This window comes from Copadichromis virginalis, linkage group LG13 (assembly GCF_057382275.1).
Source record: "Copadichromis virginalis isolate Kocher_CV1m ecotype Utaka linkage group LG13, C_Virginalis_male_GT1.1, whole genome shotgun sequence".
Lineage (NCBI taxonomy): Eukaryota > Metazoa > Chordata > Actinopteri > Cichliformes > Cichlidae > Copadichromis > Copadichromis virginalis.
In genome coordinates this window covers 15,305,363-15,319,809 of record NC_140630.1, presented here as the reverse complement: position 1 = coordinate 15,319,809, position 14,447 = coordinate 15,305,363, and the positions used below count along the sequence as shown (strand labels likewise).

Sequence of the window (14,447 nt, the reverse complement as noted above, 5' to 3'; positions counted from 1 at the left end):
CTCTTTTCCTTCTGTGTCCCTTTTCCTTCATCCACCTGCTGGCCTCCACCACTTGCTAATGTTACTGAATCTGTGGAAGCTCCGCGATAGCCACCACACGAAGTAACGAGTAACGACCCTATCTAAATCCCAGTAACGAGTAACGCGTTCCTGGTTTTGGCATAATAACTAGTTACCGTGCTCGTTACCACAATAATAACGTAGTTACTGTAACGCGTTAGTCCCAACACTGGTTGTTTCCAACAAGAAGACATACCACGTCACAAAGCCCATCTCAAACTGGTTTCTTGAACGCTGAAACTGAATATGAGCCAAAATCTACACGAATCCTAAATCATAAAGAAGGTCAAAGGGATCCAACGTGGTATTAGTAAGGTGTATGTAGTAATGTGGCCGGTGAGTGTCAGTGTGAGTACAAATTAAAAATAAGTGTAACCGAGGACAAGGGATGAGTAAACGGGGCAAAGAAATAATTGATCATTTATTTATTACATGAGTTAAACATACAAATTCCCAGTCGTTTCCAGACAGGACTTATATGGAAGAAATATAGTGTCATCAGAATTCAAGTATTTTTAGACATTGAATTTATGACACTGAATTTTTATCCTCCAAATTTCCCTGCAAAAATATTCACCTGCAAAAATTCACCTGCAAAAATTCACCTGCAAAAAATTCACCTGCAAAAATTCACCTGAAAAAAATTCACCTGCAAAAATTCACCTGAAAAAAAATTTCCCTGCAAAAAATTCACCTGCAAAAATTCACCTGAAAAAAATTCACCTGCAAAAATTCACCTGAAAAAAATTCGCCTGAAAAAAATTCATCTGCAAAAATTCACCTGAAAAAAATTCACCTGCAAAAATTCGCCTGCAAAAATTCAACTGCAAAAGTGATGAACTTTAATGACCCAAGCCAGAGCAATCAGCACCAGATCGAGTCGAGTGGCTCTCAGCCAATTAAATTACGCTGTTTGATCACATGACACCGTTAGCCAGCAGTGTGTCTCCTAAAAGAGAGCTGTTTAAAGGTGAGTGATTAAGTTTTTCTCCTAAATAGAGATCATTGCAGAATGCCTAGTCCTACTTAAAATCCCATTTATTTTTATTTATTTATTTTTTATCATCTACTCGAACTAAGGAAAACGTTTGACTAACTCAAAGACAATTTCCACGCCTCCCACGCCTGTCTGCAGAAGGCGTTTTGAATTTAGGAGCGCCAAGATGGCAGCGGCAAACCCTGGCGGCTCTCCGGTGAGTATATATATTTTTTTATCTTCAAGTTTGTCTTTTGAAACCTTAATTTTATTTAAATCCGTTGCTCACGTATAAAGTACACAGACGGGGTCTTTGCTCAACTCGTCTGAGGCGTGTCTCACTAAGCGCTACATGCTAGCATCCTGCTAACCGAGCTACCCTTTACATGCTGTGCTTTAGAAAATGGGATACTCGTTAAAAAAATACTCCGCAGATATTGATAGATAGACGAACACTGCAAATATAATGTTGGAAACGAGAACGGCCTTTGGTGAAGGGGTAAAATACACCATGAATAAAGCCATAGAGTGAATGGCTGCCATGGTTGCAGAACGGCCTGATTTAATGACAAGAATGGGGAAGAGTGAGGTGAAGTGAACCAAAGCCACAAAACACGGTCAGACAAGGCGGCAAAAGGGCAGTGATCTGTCCGTCAGTATGAAGTTGGTGTGTGCTTTGGTGAACAAAAACTCCAGACCGGTAGCAGGAAGATGGGAGACTCGTGTTTCACTGGAATAGTGGTGAATTAAAACATCCTTTGTTGGGGACATTTCGGTGTAAATGCATCCATACACGCAAGACAGAGGCAGACCAGACAGTGAAGAAAACAAGGCAAACATTAGAAATATTAAAACGGAAATATAGGATTGAGTTGAGGTCCTTGCAGGCTACCCACAATTTCCCCAAACTGAGCCACCCATTAAGAAATTCATTCTCACTGTTTCATAAACCAAAGGGATTAAATTTGACAATATCAAATTTAATTTTCTGATCTTTTCATAAATGAAACACGCTGCCAGGCAATCTGTTTTCATTTTTTTTCATCCATTCAGAGTATTCGTTGGGAACACTGAACTCAATAATCAGTTCCAGCTTTCTTCATTAAGTTTTGGTTTGGCTTTGTTCTCAAAAACATTTAAATAAAACAGATAAAATAGAAAATAAAGCTTTTTCTCTTGCGAGCTCAATTTTTAAATATACTGTGCTATTAAAACAAAAGATGTAAGAAAAGAATAAATAAAATCCTAACCAGAAAATCAAAATGCTGCAACAAATGGCATGAATTAAAAAATAAACTTTTTTGAAAGAACCATAAGGAAATATGATAAAATAAACATTGGAATCTTATAGCCTAAGAATATTCAGTTAACTAGGTAACTAACCTTGTGTTTTTAACTCACTTTTTGTTGGTGATTTAAAAATTACAAAAATAATTCTACTTTTTCCTCTCCTTTAGGATCTTCTCCTACATCATATTCTTCTGAGACAAGGCAAACATTAGAAATATTAAAACGGAAATATAGGATTAATATAACATACAATTTGGGAAAATGTAAGGAACGCAATGTAAATGATATTGTAAAGTCATTAAAACAGCATACTCTGATTAAAAGAAACATGTAATTGGGTAGGATAATAATAATAATTATAATAATAATAATAATAATAATAAACACGTACAAGATGGGTATGTATACTTGTATCCAGAATTTAACAACTATAAAGTTGTAGCATGCCAGACCATCTTGATTGAATGTAACTTTGCTCCACACAAGTTTTTTGTTAGACATATTCATATTGTTATCTAATAAATGATACATTCTTAGATTTTATCGAACGTTAATTTATAAATTGTTTCTGTCTTTATGTGTTTGTTTCAGATTATGCAGGATGAAATTATTCGGTCAGCAAGACACTTGCTGCAGTTGCTAACATCATCCAACCAAACTCCTGCTGTTGCTGCTGCGATGAATCAGAATACAAGGTACTTTAGCAAGACTTATGAGTTAATCCTACATTCAACTAAATTGAGGTGTGTGTGTGTGTGTGTGTGTGTGTGTGTGTGTGTGTGTGTGTGTGTGTGTGTGTGTGTGTGTGTGGGGGTGGGTGGATGGGTCAAGGTGGCCAAGGTACCAGCTTGGTCAACCCTGAAAGACCATCCCTTCAGCAAGAAATTACCAGGTGAAAAAGTCATAAACTAAACACTCAGCATGAGCATGGAATTTAGGATGGAACTTTATATCTTACCTGCTCTACACTCAGGGCTTGAATTACAACAACAGTCAATCACATAAAAATATACTTTTGGTAGTTCTGAGTCTGTCACGGATCTGGCTCATTTCGACCCAGTATTTTGAGTTCTGATGTTTTGGTTTATTTTTGAATCTTTGTGTTTTTCGGGTGCTGCTATTATTATTATTTTTATTATATTGCCATGTTTCTGTGTATACTGCAGTGTTAGTGCTGTGTTGAATTTGTATAAACTAAAAAAGCATTTCATAATAGTCGCTTTTCAATAATTTTGTTAAAATGTTTGGGACAGGTCTTTTCCTGGTATTTTCTCAAGAGGAAAGGGAAAAAGGCGATTCCCTGCTACATCTCTGGTGCCTGCTAAGAAGCCTAAACCTCTTGAAGTGGTATTTTATTTGCTCCCAAAACAAATGGAGAAGACCCCAACAGAACATGAAAAATATATCCACACACAGGCAGGGATGGGTCAAAGAACAGCACATCTTGATGAGAGCACAACACATGAAGAGGTATAAACTTATTCTTTTTATTCACTGATCAAAACTGAGAAGTTTTCGCTTAATAAAAGTGTTATTGAAGGTGACCATCACTGCAGGTCACAGGTGGCATTTACAAAAAATAATATTATTATTGGATATTCATCATTAATCATGAAAATGTAACTGTAAATTTTGGATTGAAAAAGATTTTTTTATTATATCCAGTTTGCACTGTAAATGCATGCTTCTTTTACCGTTTCTTAGTATATACAGGGGTATAATTAATGTTAAATGTGTAATTTCTTTGGACTCAGAGATTGTATTTGTATTATTGCTTTCAGTTAAGGGATGCCCTGAATGATTTGTTTCCCAAACTGAAGGAGGTAACAGGTGGCTGGCTGCTGTTCAAACCTGGGGGTGTGTATGAATTCTGCACTGTGTATAATTAAACTAGAAACTGATCCTGCTGTTTAATAAGTACTTTTAAGACAAGTTCCTTTTCACCGCATGTTGTGAATTCCTAATTCTGAGTAGTTTTGAAGATACTTTTCTTTTTTACTTTTCTTGAGGCATTGGATATATTTCATGATCAGAATAATCTGCTGCAATTTGCTTTTATACAGGTGGTTGGGGAACCCGAAAACTCTCTCTGGTTCCTCCAGCTGATATTGGCTATACAGGGACAATCCTAAAGGCTGCCAGTCGTGGGGGTAAAAATGTATATATTGCTCCTATTCAAGAGGAACTTAGCAATGACCCTGTACCACTAAGCGATGAGTCCTTCAGATGCATGCCAAAAGCAAAATGCCAGAAGTGTGGCATAGGTGTTCCACTGCAACTTCTGTCAGAACACCTAAAATCCTGTCCTCCTTTGGAAACTCCCAGTGAAAGTACTGTGGTGAATTTAGATGGTGATGAACCTACAGAAAAGGAATGTAGGTTTTTTGACAATTTCATACTAACATATTACCCAAAAGCATAAAGTGTTAAGAGCTAGCTAGAAGGAAAAATTAAATGTTATAAAAATAAACTTTGTCCTTTATAATTTATTGCACAACAGCACCATTGCAGCAGTGTCCTGTCTGCACAGATATGTTTCACTCTGACCTCATTGAGCTGCATGCCTCTTCATGTGGAGAAAGGTATTTAGCAACAAAAATTGCAATTTTTATTGTCATTGGATTTAAGCCTTGAATGAAATTTAACAATATATTTTGATAGTAGCTCACGAAATGAAAAGGGGCATGAAGATACAATAATTGAGGAAGGGCTATCAGATATGCCAGGACCATCTGGAACTACTTGTGAAGTCAGGGATGGTAGGTCAATCATTTAGTCACAGGTTATGTAAGGAAGGTGTTGATTAGTAACAATCAACAGCTAATGTGAACAATTCCCGGAAATCAAACCATTAGTTTGTATCCATTCAATGGATTTCTTATTTTTGATAGCCTCATATTCAAACTACTTTAGACAATCCTTCAAAGGATAAAACATAATCTTCTTGTAATAGTATCTAGATAGAACGTGATATACAGACTATATCCAATTATAATCACTTCTATTTTCTTTTAGGCTGGTTAACTGTTTTGGACTCTTCAAAGGCCATATATGAATGTGCAAAGAATGCTTTGGACATGCATGAAATGGAGAGCCCATTACGTCTCACAATGGACATCAGACAAAGTGTAGCTGATCAGGACATGGCCCTCATCTCATTCTACAAGAGACCCAATGTTGAATGGGCACGTCCCTTGGAGTGCAGGCTTGAGGGTAAATTTTCTGAAAATGATACATAAATATATCTTGAATTATTTGTATTCATTATTTTATTTTGGTGATCTAACAGGGGATACAGCTATCGGACAAGGAGTAATACGTTTTTTCTTATCAACATGCATGGAGAAGCTGATGTCTGGTTTTTGCATCAATTTTGGTTAGTTTGTTTTGGTTGACCGTACCTATGTTTGATGATCATTATATTGTATAACCTTTCACAAGTTAATTGTCTCTTTATTTTGTGAAAACCTCTGTATTGTGTGTAAGTAATCTTCTTTTTTTTTTTCTTTCTTTTCATTTATCTCATAGCAAACTCTAATGTTACTCCACTTTTTGAGGGAGAGCCAGGCCATTACATACCATCAGCAGCTCACTTTCTTGTGGAGAGTGATATGTTCCTTATGGCAGGGAGGATGGTAGGGCACTCCTTTCTTCATGGAGGCCCATGCCTATCTGGACTTAGCCCAGCCGTTGTGCATGTCCTACTTGGTGGTAGTCCTGAAACTGCCACCGTTACACCCGAGGACTGTCCAGATCTAGACCTGAGAGGGACAATTCAGCTTGTAGGTTTTTATGTTTAAATGAGGGAACGTTTATACATTGCCCCGTGTGAGTTATAAACATGTCTAACCTAGACTAATCCTTTAAAATTGTTCTAGATCAAAAACTCTGCCATTGAGACATGGTCTGAGACTTTTAACTTGTCTTTTTTTTTTTTATGTATGAGGAATTAGGAATTTATAGTTCTTGTTTCTGTCTGAATTACTGTCTTATGGGTTACAGCTTGAAGGGCAATCCAAGCTGTCGGATGAAGAGAGAAAACGTGTTCAGGATCTGGCATATGCATGGGACCTCCCCCCCTTGACAGAGAACAACAGGAGATGGCTGTTTGAGCAATTATTACTCCATTCTGTGAGTAAATTGAAAAGTAAGTAAAATATTTCTGTGTTACTGTTTAGTTAACGTTTTTCCTTAGGTCATTGGAAGAGTGACGAGGTCGATAAAACAGCTGAGAAGGGGACTTAAAGAAACCCATATGTGGACCCTGCTGACCCAGCGACCTGACACGGTGCCCTTACTCTTTCCACAAGAGTTGGCTGCTGTGAATCCTGAGGTAAATTTTGTGTTCCTAAATACTGTATTCATTAATAACATTTTACTGTGTTGTAGAAAATGTAGTCCAAAGCAAACTATGAAGACTTGAGTCATTCTACAAAGTGAAAAAATTGCAATTTTAATTTGGCATTTACCAAGAATTATGTATCAAATAATAAACTTACCATAACAAAGCTGTATTCATTTTTACAAATAAAATGCACAAATACTAAAAATGAACATATTCTTGTGGACCATACATCTTTACAGCAGTTTTTCTTTAGTCCTGTAAAAATAAAACTGCTCAAAGCCTGATTTACATATAGAAAACTATTTTGTAGATTTGAAAAAGACATGACTAAAATACATTAGTAATTATTTGGTAATACACATTTTCTAATTATATATTTAGCCATTAATGTTGTTTGAATTTGAAAAAAAAAAATTGATTTCTATTTTCATTTTTTGTTTGAGACAGTTTCTTCTTTTAAGATACAGTCAAAACTATGTAGAGGTTTGGGGATCCAAGTGAACACAAAAAGCACAAAACATGGATTATTATAGAAATTTATTCAAGAAATCAAGTCATGGACCATAAGGCTAAGTGGGTGATAGTGAGCTAAGAACAGGTGAAATATGGCTATAGGGAAGGGAACTACCCAAAACAAGAACAGACAAAATCCATGGAAATCTGAAAAATGTGCAGCAGTATTTTTAAGGGTATACTTTGTTCTGTTACAGGTCCTCCTTCAGCGGATCGTGTGGCCAGAAGATGAAGATGACTGTCCTCTTGAAAATAAATGCCGAATCACAGGCTACATGAGGCATTTTATTCTAAATGGTAGGTTTGCCATTTTGCAGGAGGGGAATACTACGGAGCCCCGCAGGGGACATGGGAGGAAAAAAAAATTAAGACTGACTTTTGCGAGATCTCGCAAAACAAACTCGGGATCTCGCAAAAGTTGAATTCCAACAATGGCGGCAGCTACTTAGTTGTAATATTACTCTTTCTGGGTCACAAAATACACCTTTAAGATATTTTGAGGCGTGAATGTAGTGGTGTAAATGTCAGATACCTGCTCGGTTTACAAGACATCACATATTTGCAAAAGTGCTCCGACGCTTTTGGAGATGTGACACCCACTAGCTCGAAGCTAACGGGAGGTCGAGACCTACTACAGCCGGGAGGAACACCGCTTTCCCGGCACATCGTGCCTCGACCTCCCGGTCGGCTTCGAGCTGGCGGCCTCTGAAGAATGCGGCTAAAACATTTGCGAGATCCCGAGTTTGTTTTGCGAGATCTCGCAAAAGTCCGTCTTAATTTTTTTTTCTCCCGTGTCCCCTGCGGGGCTCCGTAGGATACCAATATTATTGCAATGTTAAAAATATATTGGTTGGATTTTTTTCAAGGTTGTTAAACCTCATTTTTTTCTTCACAGCAACACCAAGTGAGCTGAAAAATGTCCTAAAATTCTCGACTGGATGGGAGATTGTGCCAAAAAGTCTCACAGTGGAGCTAGTGGATGGCAGACATCCAACTGCTGCCACCTGCTATGAGACCTTGCGCATTCCATACCACTACAAGGACTATTTAACTTTTAAGGAAGACCTCATTGCCTGCTCTGAAACCTGCCACTCAGGGTTTGGACTCATTTGAGTCATTCCCATAATGCAAGGTAGTGTTGTACAAGTCTCTGTTTAAGATTTGGAATATAAATGTTCACATCTACTGGGCCTCTCTGATGCCATTTACTCTGTGCAGGCAACATTGGTTCAGTTCTCGGTTGAAAATGCCTTTAAGTAGTTTTTAAAACTGTTAATGTCTTGAAAGTTTACCTTGTCAATGACATCTTGCATGCATCTTGATCAAAAGAAAAGGACAAGATTGACTTACATTGTTGTTTTAATTTTGAAACATTCCAACCATCAGCCTTCAGTCAAATATTGCTTTACAACATAACATTCAAACTGACAAGCAGTTTCTATTTAGTTTTCTGAGTGAATCTATATTTTTAAGTTCCCTCTCCTAATTCTTCAGTATTTACATTACAAAGCTTTACTAAAAATTCCTACTTATAGCAAAGTTTATAGCTTCAAACAGTTGGTGAACCCTGTGTAATCTCATAGATTTCAGCACAATTTGAAGATCAGATCCCATTTCATGACCAAAGTCACAATAATCAGAACTGCTTATACACAATTATGTTAATGAAAACCCCATAAATTCTTTGAGTTGGTTTAGTTTAAGCAGACTGATTGTCCAGATGCCCGTGATGAAGATCCGATTACATTTCATGACCAAATTGTGCAGAAATTAATGAAATTCAACAAGATTCACAAACTTTCCTGTAACTGTATGTAGCTTTCCTATTCTAAATGAATTGCTGACAAAACTGAACAGCCATAATGTAGATGTCCGCACCAAAGGACTGGGATGCCGCTCTTGGATTAACAACGCCCTGTAAAGTTGTTGTTCCGAACACTGACTGTCCATTGACAGAAGAACAAATGACAATGCTTGAATGGTTATGGCAAGATAGGCCACTGTCCTCCCAGTCAATGTCTGGAATCTGGAAGCCCTGCAACGAACAAGCAAAATTAGGAAAGAATAATTGTGTATATAGGAATCAATGAGTACTAAAAATGTGCACCTTTACCTGTGTGTTTTCTGGAACAGGAACAGGGTGATATCTGTGACCCAACTCCCACAGCTGGTTGGGACTCATGTTGTTTTCTGTTCGCAGTGGATGGTTGTCCCATCCACTGCAAAATGTATTCAAATCATCCTCCAGTCGAGGAAGAAAGACGTAATGGCAGCAAAAGAGGTGTGCAACATTTGAAATGTCAAGAAGGCCCTCTTCCTCAAGGTTGTGAAGAACATCGTAGTAAATGCATGTAACGGCCACCCAGAGGTCTCTCCACAGTCGCTCTATTCTGAAATAATATATAAAAAATATTTAATTAGGTATGGCTTTTCTTGGTGTGTATGAGAAATTCCCTGCTTGTTTCTAACCCGACATGAAATGTGTGCATGACAACAGTAATAATACATTACCAGGGCATGTAGGAAGGACCCAGGCATATCACTTAAAAGGTGCCAAAAGGGTTGTAATGATCAGTGGCAACATGAGATGACAACCAGACCATTAACACAGAATGAACATTCATGGAAGGAAGGAACAGACTGGAAAAGGTGCGTGAATAACTAAAAAAATAGGGCACATTCCTGAAGGCTCTTTGGGGTTTGCTGGACCTGTCCAATATTTTCTTCCTTGAGGGGTAAGTAATGGAAATTGAAAGAAAAAAAACAACAAAAACTGCCAAAAAAAAAAAAGGAACACCTGATACATATCACAAAGTGTATCATGCTGGATAGGGCACTGTTTTCTAAAGACATTTTACTGTAAAACTTTCATAAAACTATACCCTTTAAATGTATGTATTTTTAATTAATGGAAATAAAGATGCAACACCTTCCATCTTATGTCAGGAACATTTGAGGTGGACAGTATTTTATGAGAACAAACCTTTGATTGTGCACACTCTTTCATGAAATGAAACTGCCTCTTCCTGTGCCACGAACAGTAAACATCAGCCGTGCAACCTCCACATTTTCCCCTCCGTGGTCGCCACGAACCCTGAAAACAAAGAATCGTACCCCAAAACATTCGAAGCTTTAAAAAAAATTTGATCTGATAATAAAGAACAGTATATGCCTTAAGCAAAGTTTGAAAAACAAATTGTAAAAGAATCCTTAAAATCTTTCATTGCTACTGCTCTTGAATGCATCAGAAAAATTGTCTCATGAATGCACTTTCCAGCATGTGTCAGTATGAAGTGTAATTTAACACAGCTGTTAAAACATTTTTCAGGATTTCACAGGTTAGTAGTAATTACTTAGATTTATTGTATTTGTTGAAAATTACGCAAGTGCCATCTTGTATCATTATGATCTGTGTAAGGAGACAATTTTTAGAATATTTTTGCAAAAATATTTACATCAAATTAAACAAATAAGTAGTCTATGGCATTTAAAAGTGGTTACCTACAATTCTGAAATGATAATACTAATTCTTATTGATGATGATATTGAATTTGAAATCATGGTGTAACACTGAACCCGACATCATAAAATGATTACCCTTGTAATGTCAGGGAGTTACAGCCAAGGAGGCAAAATATTACTCTCTCACCCCTTGTATCCAATTACATAACAGCAGTGTTTGGTAAAGGTGTTGAATTAATTTTTTTTTTTATTCTTAAATATCCCCAAGTCACCATAACAATCATTTGAAATTAGAGATATATATATTGAGGCAAGTTAGAATCATCTTAAACAACTTTTAATGAAATATCCAAATGTAGTCTTACAAAATGTATGTAAGATAATACCTAACCCATAATAAAATGCATCACTTATTACCTGAGAGGAAAACCAAACTTCGATTGATTTTCGGAAGAATGCCAGTGTTGTTGATGCCAGATTGTTGGAAGCAGCACTGAGATACATAATCTTTATAGGAAAAAGAACAATGGGAAACTTCCATGTAAATATTACATTTGATTTACTTACTAAACTAAACTTACCTTACGAGAAAAGCCATCAATACCTCCAAAGATCACAATGTTATAGCTGAATGGGGAAAACAAAATTTTTTTTTATCAATTTTGGAATTATCACTTTGAAGTGTTTAAATGTAAGCAATGCAAGATGTAATTTATGTATGTCCAGATGCAAATATAGTAACGAGTAAGATAACAAAATACAGTTCTGAACATTTGCAGATGAAAAAATTCTCAGGAATATCTTTCACTTCAAAAGATCAAATAATTTACCGTATCAGTTTGTGATTTGTGTCAATATGCATTAGAGACTGTGGTCCTGGGACGGAATAAGCACGTCGAGCAATGCATCCCAAGGAAAACATCCTTGACACAACACCAGCTGTGTCAACACGGTGCATAGAACTTCTAACCCTTTGGTACTGGACTCTGTGTCCTCTGGCCTGAAGAAGTGCTTTCACCATCCGGTATCCAGCGTGAGGCTGCCTGGATTTTATGTCTGTAATGCATTGGTCCAACTCTTCATCTGACAGGCTGCTATAGAGTGCTTTGACTGAAAGATTGAACTCATTCATGCGTCTGAATATTGTGCTTCTTGACATTCCCAAAATTTTAGCAATGGCTGGGATGGACAAGTTCAGTTCCAGAAGGCTGTTAAGATGATGGGGGGAAAGAGCCATTCTTAGTCGCCCAGTAGGTCCCCACTCAAACTGAATGACAGCACTATGTAGATTCATTTTATCCTTTTCTCTGTTTATCAGAGTATGTAAACTACATAATGCATCTAACAGGACAGGGCAAACCTGAACTTGACCAGACAAAGCTTGTAGAAAAACTAGTTCCTGGGTGCAAATGAAATCTAAAAAGTCCAGATCCAGGGGAAGGTGTTCAAGACAATGTTCTAAACGTGAACGCAGTCTCAGAAGAATATGATGTAGGAGAAGATCCTAAAGGAGAGGAAAAAGTAGAATTATTTTTGTAATTTTTAAATCACCAACAAAAAGTGAGTTAAAAACACAAGGTTAGTTACCTAGTTAACTGAATATTCTTAGGCTATAAGATTCCAATGTTTATTTTATCATATTTCCTTATGGTTCTTTCAAAAAAGTTTATTTTTTAATTCATGTCATTTGTTGCAGCATTTTGATTTTCTGGTTAGGATTTTATTTATTCTTTTCTTACATCTTTTGTTTTAATAGCACAGTATATTTAAAAATTGAGCTCGCAAGAGAAAAAGCTTTATTTTCTATTTTATCTGTTTTATTTAAATGTTTTTGAGAACAAAGCCAAACCAAAACTTAATGAAGAAAGCTGGAACTGATTATTGAGTTCAGTGTTCCCAACGAATACTCTGAATGGATGAAAAAAAATGAAAACAGATTGCCTGGCAGCGTGTTTCATTTATGAAAAGATCAGAAAATTAAATTTGATATTGTCAAATTTAATCCCTTTGGTTTATGAAACAGTGAGAATGAATTTCTTAATGGGTGGCTCAGTTTGGGGAAATTGTGGGTAGCCTGCAAGGACCTCAACTCAATCCTATATTTCCGTTTTAATATTTCTAATGTTTGCCTTGTTTTCTTCACTGTCTGGTCTGCCTCTGTCTTGCGTGTATGGATGCATTTACACCGAAATGTCCCCAACAAAGGATGTTTTAATTCACCACTATTCCAGTGAAACACGAGTCTCCCATCTTCCTGCTACCGGTCTGGAGTTTTTGTTCACCAAAGCACACACCAACTTCATACTGACGGACAGATCACTGCCCTTTTGCCGCCTTGTCTGACCGTGTTTTGTGGCTTTGGTTCACTTCACCTCACTCTTCCCCATTCTTGTCATTAAATCAGGCCGTTCTGCAACCATGGCAGCCATTCACTCTATGGCTTTATTCATGGTGTATTTTACCCCTTCACCAAAGGCCGTTCTCGTTTCCAACATTATATTTGCAGTGTTCGTCTATCTATCAATATCTGCGGAGTATTTTTTTAACGAGTATCCCATTTTCTAAAGCACAGCATGTAAAGGGTAGCTCGGTTAGCAGGATGCTAGCATGTAGCGCTTAGTGAGACACGCCTCAGACGAGTTGAGCAAAGACCCCGTCTGTGTACTTTATACGTGAGCAACGGATTTAAATAAAATTAAGGTTTCAAAAGACAAACTTGAAGATAAAAAAATATATATACTCACCGGAGAGCCGCCAGGGTTTGCCGCTGCCATCTTGGCGCTCCTAAATTCAAAACGCCTTCTGCAGACAGGCGTGGGAGGCGTGGAAATTGTCTTTGAGTTAGTCAAACGTTTTCCTTAGTTCGAGTAGATGATAAAAAATAAATAAATAAAAATAAATGGGATTTTAAGTAGGACTAGGCATTCTGCAATGATCTCTATTTAGGAGAAAAACTTAATCACTCACCTTTAAACAGCTCTCTTTTAGGAGACACACTGCTGGCTAACGGTGTCATGTGATCAAACAGCGTAATTTAATTGGCTGAGAGCCACTCGACTCGATCTGGTGCTGATTGCTCTGGCTTGGGTCATTAAAGTTCATCACTTTTGCAGTTGAATTTTTGCAGGCGAATTTTTGGAAGGTGAATATTTTTCAGGTGAATATTTTTGCAGGGAAATTTGGAGGATAAAAATTCAGTGTCATAAATTCAATGTCTAAAAATACTTGAATTCTGATGACACTATATTTCTTCCATAGACTTACAACACATCCTGCTGATATCCCAGCTGCACATGAGACTTACCATACAAACTGCGCGAAATAACACTGCAACCCGTCACACCCCGCTTAGCGACACTGCAATCGTGGCACACACTGCAAACAATTCGGGTCTCAGCGCAACTGGGAATCAGTGCTACGTATGGCCTGTGATCTGAGAGATAAAGGGAAGTGGCACAAACAATTAAAATAAAAAAACAAAAGAGAGGTTAGTCCGCCCTTACAAAACTTACTCTCAATCAATAACCGCCTCTACGGCTGGACGGACTAACCAAAACAAAATTACAAATCAATCAAAAGAACAAAAAAAAAAAAAAAAAAAAAAAAAGGACAGCAGAGACAGCACAGCTGAAAAACAAACAACATTATCAATTAAAATATTACCCAATAAAATAGCAATTTTATAAAACCATTCAAAATCATGAAGCTAAAACAAACACTCAATATACCTACAATATTGATCAGTTTCCCTGCGCGCAGTCGATCTAGGGCTTGATCAATTCTTCTATTAAAATTCGTGGT

At 37.1% G+C, this 14,447-nt stretch overlaps 1 protein-coding gene and 1 pseudogene across 6 annotated transcripts; one reads left to right on the top strand and one right to left on the bottom strand.

Annotated features, from left to right (window-relative positions):
- Positions 1-399: 399 nt before the first annotated feature.
- On the top strand, positions 400-8,468 carry LOC146695392 (G2/M phase-specific E3 ubiquitin-protein ligase-like). Of its 5 annotated transcripts, none has more exons than XM_085477518.1 (15): positions 400-1,030; positions 1,141-1,253; positions 2,918-3,021; positions 3,580-3,796; positions 4,108-4,183; positions 4,390-4,701; positions 4,827-4,908; positions 4,991-5,085; positions 5,342-5,539; positions 5,616-5,702; positions 5,855-6,108; positions 6,329-6,457; positions 6,522-6,659; positions 7,382-7,481; positions 8,080-8,468. In XM_085477518.1, exons 1-15 carry the CDS (start codon positions 982-984, stop codon positions 8,295-8,297), a joined length of 2,172 nt encoding a protein of 723 aa, XP_085333644.1. In that variant the 5' UTR covers positions 400-981; the 3' UTR covers positions 8,298-8,468. The 5 variants fall into 5 exon arrangements, with proteins under 5 accessions (XP_085333644.1, XP_085333643.1, XP_085333645.1 ...); XM_085477517.1 differs by having other exon boundaries at positions 4,988-5,085; XM_085477519.1 differs by having other exon boundaries at positions 980-1,030; positions 1,196-1,253; positions 4,988-5,085.
- Positions 8,469-8,525: 57 nt separating this feature from the next.
- LOC146695391 (uncharacterized) lies at positions 8,526-13,778 on the bottom strand (annotated as a pseudogene). The gene is made up of 8 exons (XR_014923578.1): positions 13,614-13,778; positions 13,391-13,503; positions 11,477-12,150; positions 11,228-11,273; positions 11,064-11,153; positions 10,168-10,278; positions 9,298-9,574; positions 8,526-9,219 (listed from the first exon to the last, which is right to left on the bottom strand). The product of XR_014923578.1 is annotated as an uncharacterized LOC146695391 (transcript).
- Between the last annotated feature and the right edge of the window lie 669 nt (positions 13,779-14,447).